General features: G+C 45.5%; 1 protein-coding gene across 1 annotated transcript; it reads right to left on the reverse strand.

The window, feature by feature from the left end:
- Positions 1–2,692: 2,692 nt before the first annotated feature.
- Positions 2,693–3,529, reverse strand: LOC138262310 (olfactory receptor 1F1-like). Its single transcript, XM_069212209.1, has one exon. It carries the CDS (start codon positions 3,527–3,529, stop codon positions 2,693–2,695), a length of 837 nt encoding a protein of 278 aa, XP_069068310.1.
- Between the last annotated feature and the right edge of the window lie 9,029 nt (positions 3,530–12,558).

Raw genomic sequence — 12,558 nt, forward strand, 5'->3', positions numbered from 1 at the left:
TGGCACCATCAGTGTGTGACCCTGCCTGTATGGCCTTGATGTCCAGCTCCTTCAGACTCAGTTCATGAGTCAACAATATTTCCTTCTCCTCCCAAGCTCTCTCAGCCACAGCCTTGTTTTGCTGAGCCTTCATGTGCAGTTTCTTTCCCTCCACTATCAACTGGGCGATCTGTAGTTTAATTTCCTTCTTCACCTTCACGTTCACCAGCTCTTCTGAGGAAAGGCAGTGGGAAGACGCACTGCACTGTACCCTGGCAGGGACCTCCACTTCAGGGATCATGTCATCCTTCTCAACTGCAAGTGGCACCATAGGAAGGTCTTCTCCAAGTCCTTCCATCTCATCATCATCCCCCTCTTTGTCTCCAACCAATGACTGGTGGGCTTTCGCCCAGGCCCTCAGCATCTGTTGGAGCTACACCTTCAAGGTGGTGCTCTGTGCTTGAAGTCCCCTCTCCTTGCAGAACGTCTTGAGCTGGCCACAATGTAGGCATCCATGTTGGCCAGCTCCAACTCCATTCTTGCAGATGTAGTTTCAGGCACAACAGTGAGGAAGATAATTTAGAAAAAGCTAAATTCTCAGGGACAGAATTTAGAAAATGCTAAAAAGCAAATCAAGGAGACTGTACGGTTCAAATCTGATATGGCATGGTAGTGTACACAAAATCACTGTATGGCACTGCTTCATCATAATCCTAATCCTTACTGCTGATCACCATTGTAAGAAATTGGGGTTCTGGTTGATAGGGGTATGAGCCTTGGTCAAGCAGCAACCATAATCCTTGACAGGGTGAGCCAAACCGAAATTAACCTGTGCTCAATCCTTTGGTAGCTTGGCACAGAGCTGTTAGGCTTAACTTAGGGCACCGTATAAAGTAATTGTGCAACACTTTGAACAGTAATACAGTGAAAACACCATGCAGAAATGGTCTCACCTCAAGTTGGGAAAGTAGTATTTTCTTTAATAAATAAAACAAGACCAAAACAACAAAAGTCTAATCAGTAGAATTGGACATATGCAATTTTAAAGATGTTAGGGAAAATATCGGCAAAAAGGGAAAAGTGCCATCTGTGGATAGCTGGTCATACTGGTTTGGGTCGAGACAGAGTCTCAAGTTCAGGCAAACCATGATGGTGTGCAGACCGCCTACAGGAACCCAGTTTGTCCTGCTGAAGAAAGTACCTTAAATCCTGGTTTGTGGAGCGTTGTGAGGATCCACTTTGAAGATATGTTGTGCAGTTGAAGTGATGAGTGAGTTCCGAGGTACTGCAAAGCTGCGATGCAAGGTACTCCATTACCATTGAGAATCATGTCGATGGGGTTTGTCATGAGAAGTCCAGTGCTGAGGATGAGCTTCACAGTCACTGCGATGCATTGGTTGTGAGGTGCTGCAAGGAAAGATCTATTGCACAGCAGTGGTTTGAAAGGGATGCAATGGATGCTGATCATTGTAATGGGTCCAGTCCATGCAGCCGCAGCAATGCATCAATTCTGCCCAAGTCTGCACCACGCATCAGAGGAGATGAGTCAGTTCCACCGGATCACAGAGGCTGAAAGAGACCCTTAGGCCCAATTCGAAGGGTCTCGGACTGGGGTGGCACCACTTGGCAGGGTAGACTCTCAGATGGAAGAGTACAGGAGCTAGACTCAAGGATGTTGGAGCATTCTGCCCCATCCTTCTGTCCCTGAGGTTCAAATTAGGAGGCTAGCCAACTAGTCCTTGGAATCACTGTGGGGCCCTGACTTCAGCAGATGTTAGCCCAGTCCTTCTCACCCAGGTGGAAGGGTGGCAGGCAGCAGATAAGCACAGCAGGGCAGCAATCCTTCAGAGCAGCGGTCCAGCAGTATGGCAGCTCCTTCAGCCGCACAGCAGTCCTGCTTTCGTGCAGAGTATCCGCAAGTCTAGAAGTGTACTGAGGAGTTGGTGTTCTAGGCCCAGTATTTATACCCAGTTGTGCCCTTAAACTCAGGAGAAGCCTCTAGTGGGGTGCCTTTAAAGTGCACAGGTGTCCAGCCCTCCCTGCCCTGGCTCTAGACTAACTAGGTAGATACACAGTCCATTGTGTGAAGGTAGAGCACAGCCTATTCAAGTGTAAGTGGGCCTGTGCCCAGCTCCTCCCTCCCATCCTGCCAGTGATGGCCCATCCAGGCCCACCCAAGCTCCCTGTTGTTTGTGGCTGTCTAGGAGGTATACTCAAAACCCAGCTGTCAATTGTCACCAGTTATGGGACCCAGAGACAGGCTGCATGTACTGAATGGCCAAGGCAGGAAAATGCCCATTTTCTAAAAGTGGCATTTTAAATTTTTTAATTTAAAATACTAATTCTACACCTACTAAGTTAGGATTTCCATTACAATTTGAAGACATCAAACATAAACTATTTAACTGGTCTCATTGGGACATTACAGCTTATAAAATGTAGTAAGGGAACTCCAATGTTATCCTATGGAAGATGCTGGTTTTGCAATAGTGAAAAATGGCTTTAAGAGTGTTTTACTATCAGGACAGTAGAGTAATTGATTCTGGTGTTGTAATTTATTTGGGGATACTGGCCATATCTCCACGACTGCACCAGCAGCAAGAGTGCAACATTTTCATTACCAGTTTGCTATAATAAGATATGTGTCAAGGTCAGGTATGCATAAATGCACCAGACATGCATAAGTGCACAAGTAGGAGAGGGATGTTGCTTTCTATTGAAAAAGAGGTCTGTCAATGGTCTTTCTCAAAGCCTCTTTCACCTGTTTGTTTCTAAGACTGTAGATGAAAGGATTCAGCATCGGGGTGACAACGGTGTATATCACAGTCACAACCTTGTCTTTTTCAAGTGAATAGGTGGATGTAGGGCGGATATAGGTAAAAAGAATAGTTCCATAGTACAGAGTAACAGTGATGAGGTGGGAGGAGCAGGTGGAGAAGGCCTTATGCCTCCCTTCACTAGAGCTCATCCTCAAGATGGCGACTATAATGTTCACATAGGAGACAAGTACAGACATAATGCAGACCATAGCAATGGCAGAAGCTTCAACTAAGAGTAGAAACTCATTAATGGTTGTGTCAGAGCAGGAGAGTTTAAGTAGCGGTGGGATGTCGCAGAAGAACTGCTGGATTTTGTTCATACTGCCGAAGGAGAGCAATGCTATTGTCACACTATGCAGCATGGAGTTAAGAAAACAAGTCAACCAGCAGCCAGTCACTAAGAGAGCAAACACACTCCTGTTCTTGAGCATAAAAAAGCGCAAAGGCTTGCAGATGGCGACGTACCGGTCATAAGCCATCACACCAAGCAGGATGCTCTCCATCCCAGCAAATAAAACAAAGAAGAACAACTGTGACATGCAATTGACAAATGAGATGGTCTTCTGTTCAGAGATGATGTTGATCAAAAGCTTGGGGACGATGACTGTCATGAGGCAGAGGTCAACCAGTGAAAGGTTCTTGATGAGGAAGTACATGGGTGTGTGAAGCTGGGAGTCAACAGTAATGAGTGCAATGATGGTACTGTTCCCCAGCACTCCGACCAGGTACATTGCCAAGAATAGAGCAAATAGGCCCTTATTTAAACTTTTTTAGCGCCGCGTTTGCGCCGCTTTTTGACGCAAAAACAGCACAAACTTACAAAATACAATAGTATTTTGTAAGTTTGCACCGTTTTTGCTTCAAAAAGTGGCGCAAACGCGGCACTAAAAAAGTATAAATATGGGCCATAGTGTGGTCTGCAGTTCTGGAACATTGGATAGGCCCAGGAGGATAAACTCTGTTGCCATGGTCAAGTTGCAGGCATCCATTTTTATTCTAAACCTCAAGTGCCTGTAGGAGAAATAGAAGGCATATTATCTAAACTCCAGTGGTATTACAATGAGCAAACAATCGCCTCTCAAAATCTTTACACATTTCTCCAGCCTCTCAGTGTGAAGGGGTATTGCCTGCGATGCCAGACGTTTGCTAATAAAGTATGGGGATAACGACAATGCACTGGGAAAGGATGGGTGTAAAGCTATGCATAGTTTAACTACTTCAATAAATCTCAAAACCAATCCAGCAGAAGGTTACACTATCTCCTCTTCATCAATCAGGAGCAGTTTCTATGAACATAAATAGGAAGAGTGCTGAAAGGGAGAACCCGGTCTTCCAAGTTAGCAATCTTTGTGTGTCAGGAACATGAGCCTGAGAATAAGTAAGGTACCTTCCTGTGGGAGTAAGAGTAAGGGTAGCCAAGAATGCATTAGTCGGTAATGTGGAAAAAAAAGTTTAAATTGCTGGAAATAGTTGTTATTTTCTGCATGGCCAGTCTGTCTCTGATGCCACTGATCCACCTGGAACTTGAGCAGCTTCTTATGAAAATTGAGATACTCAGGACACTGGGGCATATTCCCCTGGAAAGAGTGCTGGATTCCTGGAATCATACATGCTGAAATCTGCCTGAGCCACAGGTGATAGTAATCTTTCCAGCCAGAGCAACCAAGACTGCTGAACTCTAAAGAAGAGACAGAATATCGTCTGCAGAGTCTGAGTACACCCCAAACTCTGCAGAGGATGGCCAGCAATAGCAGAGGCAGGAACTCATGGTAGTTCTTGCCTCTGCTATTACTGGCTGGTGTGCTCCCAGACCTGTTATCCTGTCGGTGGACCTAGACCTAAATAGTGGGTTCTTTGATGAGCCTTTAGCCTACTTCTGTTTGCAACTGACTGGAAATAAATGTTTGGCCATTTAGATAGAAAAGATTATGGGGCCCATTCACAAAGATAATTTTACTCCTAAACTTTGGAGTAAATTTACTACTGTTGTCTTTTCACACTTTCCAAGTGTAAAATGACTCCACAGTGCAGACATACATGACTCAATCCCCTAAAAACAAGGGTAGAGTCAAATCTATGGGTGTAAAAGTTACTACTTTCAGGTTTTTTCACATATGTGGAAATCTCTGCCCTGTTGCTGGAGATCTCTGCCACCCTGATGGAAATCTCCCTATGGAAAAGACTAGAAAAAATAATTCAAGTTTTTTTTAATTTAATAGTTTGGCCTGGTAACATCGCTGTTTGTTCACATAGTTGTAACTCTCCTGACTCCCCATTTGTAATCCTGCACAATGCTGCCTAATAAACCCCAACAGTAATGGCAACCAATGTGCTAAACAGGCCACTACCGAACCACATGGTTTGGAAAGGAGTTTTCATGTGATGAAGCAGGGACAAGACTGCTTGTATCGCAGCCGCACTTGCTGATGGTTGTCAGAGCTTGTTCGCAGAGGAGACTTGGACATCAGGTGGGCCTGGAGGGATGAAGCAGTGATCTTCGTGCCTGAGGAGTTTCTGGTGCTGACAGCACTGAGCGAGCCCTCAGGTGGTGCAGGAGAGTAATTTTGCCTCATAGCCCCTTGGTTGGTGCTGATCTGGCCTGGTGAGTCCTGTGGGGGAGGCGCGCTAATAGCGGTGCGAGGAGGTGGGGTCCTGTGTCTGGGTGTGTCCCCTAGCTGCGGTCACTGCTGAGCGTGACCAACAGGGGCCTTGACAGTCAGAAGGTGGTTGTGTCTTCCACCCCTTCCACCAGAGGAACACTACCCAGAGTGGATTGCCCTGGCTCTGGCCTGCATGAGGAGTGGAGTGTGGCAGACAGGATTGAGCTGCACTGAGGGACAGAACCAGTCTGCAGGAACCGACAGGCTGCTTTCAGAGGCGCTGAAAATGAGTGGTGAGATAGATTGGCGGCGCATCTGCTGGAGGAATGAGTAGGTATTGCCCTTTCCCCGGGACCCATTTCTGAGGCAGAATATCAGCCAACTGCTGGGAGACCTGGCTTGGCGCAGCCCAAGGTGGGCCAGGACTGCTTGTACTCGCAGGGAACACACTGAAGAAGGGATGGCCCTTGCGGCGGTCAGCCCTGAACCTGCTCTTTAACACTCTGAAACAACTTGGACTATTTGATAATCGTGGTGCTGCGGAGCTCCCCTCAGATACCAGGCCAATTCTGTCTGGGGCCATCAATGAGACATTGCAGGATGCTTGTGAGAGGTGAACCCTGGGGATTGTGAGCCCTTAGCACACAACGTGCTTAGGCTTGCTTGGGCATATGGTCAAGGACAAAGCTCCTAAACCTTCCACAGGGCAACACTATTGTGCAAGACATGACGATGCAGGGTTTGCACCAGTGGGCTACCATCCAGACAGGAAGTCAGAAGGCAGGGGGATCAAGAGGCGCCAATGGAAAAGGCACAGGCTGACAGCATGGCAGCCATACAGGGCTCAAGAGGGGGGCACTGGATAAGAAAATAGATACAAAAACAATTGAAGTGAATATGCTGTGCGTGGACCTACGGAAGGTGGTGGGAAGGATCCAGGCAGATGAGGCCACAATCACTTCAGACTGAGTTGGCTACAATTAAAGAGCAAATGGCAAATGTGACAACTACATCAAACATGTTGGCATACAGGGGGCGGACGCTGAGGGCCTCTCACAACACAATTATTTGTTGTTCTTCTCTGAGAAAGTGGAGTGCTCTTCTGCAGAAAGGTTTTTGGAGTAACAGACTAGAGAAGGTAGCAGACGGCTACTCAGGAGATGCTAGACTGGAGAAAGTGAGGCTCCCGAATGCTTGTACCGGAAGCTGGCATCATGTAGGAGGAAGCGTCATCAGGAGAGGCAGTCTCCCAATGATACGCTGGAACAATCAGCGGTGGCAGTGCTTGAGATCATGTGTAGATGAATATATACCCAGATATTTTTTGCAAAAGTATAGTACAGGCTTGCTCACTATGGTGTGGGGTACTCAATGGTCAGGGATGGGATGTGGTGGGTGTGTATGAATGATGTTTTAATTTTAAGTGACTGTAGAATGGGTTTCAGGGTTAGTGTTGGTTGTTATAACGAAAGGCAATGACATCAAAGCATTCCATTAAAATGCGATGAGTGAAACTGAATTGGGGAGAGGGTCATTGAGCGGCATATTTGTGAGTGGTTTGCCCTGTGCTTGCACCACGCAACGTGGTACAGGCATGGAACAAACCACTAAGTCACATTTTTTACGCCACACAAGTCACTTTGCGTGGCTCTGAACGGCTTCCAAAACATGAAGTAAGGAAATGCAGCGCAAATCACTGTGTTGCCTTACTCTGCGCAAGAGAGGCGTTCTCATGTTTTTTTAAGCATTGCCAGAATTACCAATCCTGGAAAACCTTGGAATGTGCCAAAAAGATACACCTCCCCAGGAGAGGCGTGACGAGGAGAACTATCTCTATTTCTCCTCGTTTGATTCCTCTTTCTGTGTGCGCTGCAATCTGCATGCAATCTAGTGCGTCTAGTTACATGATTAAGGTATGTATTTGTGTTTTAGGAATGTGTATCTGGCTATGTCTATGAACCCTTAGGTGTTATTTTTGTTTCAGTAATGTGTGCATTAAGATGAATAAGTGTCTAACCTTGAGCATGTGGGGGACATGTCTGGAGATATGTTTATTTAATTCTGAGGGAAGGCAGAGTTCACGGTGAGATTATCTGGGATACAGACAGGGTGAGGGATGGGTCTATTTGTGTAAGAGCAATGAGTATATCAAGATTAGAGCGGGGAATGTGCAAATATGTTAGAGTAGGCTTTGTACCCACATATGGAAGGGCGCCATGTGCATACAGGTGTGTCAGAGGTCATGGTGTGTGTGCCGGCGAGATTGGCTAGCTCCCCTTACAGTAAACGAGGTGCACATAGGTGATGGAGGCCAAGTGCAGATGGGCCACAGAGGGATTGGTACTTACAGGTTAGCAAGAGTTCTAAACACACAGGTAAGGACTAAAGGCCCGCATATGAATGAAAGTTAGGTGCACCGAGGTGAACAGAAGCTGTGTTTACCCAGTAGGGTTAGGTGCACACAGGATGTAAGGGGCTATATGAGATTGGCTGGGTGACCACAGAAAACGTGATATGTCCAACGTAAGTCTGTGTAGCTGCATGTGGCTCTATGCACACAAGTATCAGGAGCGAGGTTCACACAGGTGAGAGCAAGCAGGGTACCCTAATGAGGGTTCCACATGTATAGGTGAGAATATTTTATGAACACATGTCGCTTATCAGCAATACTTCCTTACCTTTATTTCTGACGTAATAAGGCAGCCTACCAGCTGTCACACACAGTGGCCCCCCACCCCTGTCAAAGCACTTTTTCAGGCTGCGGCACTGGCGGAAGGACACACGCATTTCTCCTGTCTCAGTGAAGAAAGGAGGCATGAATCAGGATAGGTCTGCTGCATGTGGAGGAGAAGAGGGAAGAGTGTTTCCCTCATTCTTTGAACCTTAGTCGTCTTTAGAACCTGACATAATAAACTAAGTCCTGCTTTGGGTGGTACTATTGATGTGACATGGGCCTCGAGGTCCATCTTCGAGGTTATAAGCAGTGCTTAATTTGTGCTTGTTGTTTCCGGTGCGGAGGACCGGCACTTATTTTTCTGCCTCAAGCATTTACTGGCGCAAAAGACACACATTAGAAAGGCGGAGGAAGAGGAAAACGAAAAAGCGTCACAATGGGAGAAAGCCAAAGCTGCAAGAGTGAGCTGAAGGGGCAGGGAGTGGCCGTAAGTGGATTGAAGAGGCCCCCTCCTATTTCGTGCTTTCACAAGTAATTGGAACAGATGCGTGTTTAATAGGACGGCTTTTTGGCACCGGCATACACACTGGTTACAAGTAGACCTAGTGGTTTCAGCGTGTCGATGCACTTGAAGGCACATGTAATCATCCAAGACTAGCATGTATTACTGAGAGGGGAGGGACTTCCAATGGCTCGAGCCTGCTAAACACAGTAAACTGGTTTTCGTGCACCGTAGAAAAGAGGCATTTTTTGTTATGTTATGGTATAAATATTAGAAAGAGCAGCTTATGCCAAACCTTCTTGGCGCTAAACCAACCTAACCTGACTTATGTTGCCGATAACGTAAAGTGGTTATAAGTTCAAAAACCTATGCTTTAAATAGCATCTGAAAAGGCGACATATGCTTCAGAACGTAATGACAAAGGACGGTCACTCCACTACCCTCATGCAATGCAGCATCACTCAATAATTATTAATACCGAAGGGTTCAGCAGGTCCAGACATTATTTTTATAACTTCACTATTCAATTTGAGGGTTTATCCACCAAGCGCAAAACACTATTTTATACGCCAAGTACTTTTTGTTGTTCATTGTTTTTTTTTAGACTAACCAATATGATTTTTTAGAACTAGATTACTTAAAAATAAAATCGAAGTTGATTTTTTTTTTTTTTACAAATTGTGATTCTCAGTGAATAATTTTTTTGATTCGTTTTAAGAATCGATTTGATTTTTTTCTATAAGAATTGACATATTTTGACATTTTTCCCAGATCGTTGTTGAAATAATGTTTATTTCCCCGTTCTTCCTGAAGTACATTTTTGCCAAAAAATGTGCATGGTTCATTTTTGGGTGCTATCACAAATATGAGATGCTTCATATGCCAAGTGCAATGCGTTAGGAAAATAATCCCTTACACATATGTAGGTTTAATATGCGTCTAATTCCGGTTTGGAACGGTGGAGAATCCGTCAAAGAGATGGCGAGAAAGAGACAACGAATGCAAGATTAAAAGATAGAGGCAGAAAATGAAATAGAGAGACAGGGACGGATGCACTGCTTAGATGATAAACGTATAAGTGACATTTAGTTCCATGTTAGCATATGCAGACATTGTGCTCAGTTGTACGCAGGCGCAGAAATTGCATGCAAAATTCTTGTGAAATATGGAATTAACATCTGATTGATAGATGGATAGATGGATAGATAGATGGATAGATAGATATAGATAGGCAGACGGACTGTTGTATAGCCTGACAGCTGCACATTGCACCTTCTTGCTGCAGGGAGATCTCGTCTTGGCTGCCTCCGCCCATTCTGAGCTGGTGTTTCCCCCTCCAAGTCCAGGCTTGATGGGTTCAAGGGTTGTGTGGCTCACTGTAGACCTCGTGCCTGCAAGAAACAGTAATGCACAGATCCAATGTGTGCATGTGTAAGAGGGAGCTGCAGATGCTCTGAGAGAGAAGGCTTGGGCTTTATAGCTTTCTTTCCAAGGCCATTTCTGAGAGGCGACCATGCTGACATTTACGAAGTCCCTAGCGACACCCAGTCTCTTTTTGTTTAATAATGTCCTTTAGGATCAGTATCAGGTTAATTGTTGTCACCCGTGCTCTCATTGTGTGAATGGTGACATGAGCGAAGCTTCTGATACCTAAGTACAAATCTAGGTCATTACGAGGACACAGGTTTTTATGTGATTTTGAAGTTTGTGAATATTTGGGGGGTCACTGAAAAGAATGGGCGCACTCCATCACGAGTCCAGGATTTTTACACCACGTGGCAGGCCACTGAAGGCATGTGTGCAAATGACCTGAATGTCCACAGCATTAGATACATCAATTAAATAACACTGTACAAGAAACCTGAGCAGACCACTTTCTATCCCAGCCAAAGGCAGCCCCCCAATTCTTCCGTCTCAAACATCTGGTCTCAATTGACTGATAAATAAAACACCCACAGTTCAGCACCCGAAATCAACTCTACTATTATATTTATTTTTATTCTAATTTTCATGAGCAGTGCACTAGGTGGCCTGACACGATTGTGGTTAGAAAACCGAGTCAATTGGAGAAAGTCTGGTGAAACCGTGGCATCTGTTTGGAGTCTCCTAAAACACAATGGTTCTTGCAATTGCTCAGTTGAGTGGGGCAGCATAATCTAGGCGATATTCTGCAAATCCTTTCAGATAGATTAGACTTTCTTGACAGCCTGAGTAGTGGTCTGTTAAGAAGTTGGGATGATAGTAGGTAGGACCAGACATAGATAAAACTGCTGGCCATTATATTTTGAATTTGACAATGTTTTCAGTGGGTAGACTGTGCAGTGCTTTCTTTCAGGGATGGTTGTGATTTTTAGATCGAAGGTTGACGATTTCTTCTTGCTGCTGCATAATCTGACAGCAGTTCTCTGCATTGACTCCAGTAACAAGAGTTCCACCAGCTATCAGCTGATCTCAGATTTGTTTGTCCTGGACTATAGTAGTTGTAATGTCAGATAGCGTCATGGTTGTCATAGAATACGTCTGTCAGTGTTGCGAATTCTGGGGTTAGAAAAAAATGAGGATCACATGATTGGCCTACATCCGGACCCCGATGTGCTTAAGTTAGATGACACTGAGGATGCATAGAAAGGTTTCTGAGGGGCCGTTGGGTTTAGCGTGATGTATGCAAATCTTGATGTCCTATGTGTAGCATAGGAGGGTGGGTTACTGAACAGATGATACTAGGGCGAGACTCTTAAAGAGCTGCTGGAGAGTCACGTAGAGGGTTGAGCACAGTGACTGGCCCTAGCCCAGGTCCATTGGTCTAACACTGCTGCACCCAACTGAAGGCCATGTGCAGCCACGGTGTGTAGGAGAGTGAGTTACTAGGTCACCTACACTTAGTAACAGGCCACCACCCCACACTCTAAGGTCCAGTCACGGTCTCAATTCATTAGCCCCTGGCACAATCCTTGGTAGCTGGCTGCGAGCAGGCAGGCTTGACTCAGGAGAAAGGTTTGTAAAGCATTTAACTGCACCAATAAATTAAATAGGTAAGACATAACACACAATAAAAATCCCACACCAATTTATAAAAATCCGGAATATTTGTATCTTTAAAATGACACCAAATTGACAGAAATCCACCACAGGGAAGTGGAGATGTGCATTTTTAAAGATTAAATAACAATTTTTGCTTTCTAGTGCTTAAAAGTCTGTAGCGCCAACCGGGGACATCCAGTCGCACTAGACCAGGACAAAGTCAAAGTTTGAGGCCAACTGCGATGGAGCCCTACTCGGATACACTGCGTGGGAGGCCCTGGGCAAAATTTTACCATCTGGCTTAGTCTTTTTACCAAAGCTTTTCTCTCTCTCTACATCGAGCGGTCCTCTCTAGCAACCCAATTTCGATCCAACGTCGTCTGATTGCTTTTCCACAAAGCAATGGTCAAATCCTGGAAGTCTGGAGCTCTGGAACTTTTCAGCCAGACAGATATGAAATTCAGGAAAGGTCCCAGTTGAAAGTAGCTGGCTTGACTCTCGACATCGGGTCAGTCCACTTATGGAGCTTTTCCAAAAGTTGCTCCAGTTCTCCAAACTTCTGGAACGCTTTTCTGAAGTTCCCCTTGTGGGTTCAAAGTGTCCAAAACACAAGGCCAAGGGTCTAAAAGCTCTGAGATGGTCTTTGGAAGTTTGGGATTATGATTTCCACACTACACCTGGCCAAATCCTTAAAAATCCACTGGATGCACTCCAGGCTGGGGACTGCTTGTGGCAGATGGTGCAGGGAAACTCTGTTAACAGGTTGCTTTCAGGGAGTACACCACTAATCAGTAGTCTGGAGGGACAAGCAGGAGGGCACCCCTGTCCAATGAGGTGCAGGGTGCCACCCAAAAGCATGATAGCTTCCTCCAAAGTGTGGCATATTCTTGTCCCACAAAGCACTGCACTTTAAAAAGATGGGGGATTCCTGTCCAAGGGAGTAAGACCTGGCTAAACCAACCT

The sequence above is a fragment of the Pleurodeles waltl genome, chromosome 10 (genome assembly GCF_031143425.1).
Source record: "Pleurodeles waltl isolate 20211129_DDA chromosome 10, aPleWal1.hap1.20221129, whole genome shotgun sequence".
Lineage (NCBI taxonomy): Eukaryota > Metazoa > Chordata > Amphibia > Caudata > Salamandridae > Pleurodeles > Pleurodeles waltl.

What these genes read in the sequence shown, in the direction of transcription:
- LOC138262310 (XM_069212209.1), bottom strand. Translation starts at nt 3,529, where the DNA reads ATGTACCTGGTCGGAGTGCTGGGGAACAGTACCATCATTGCACTCATT.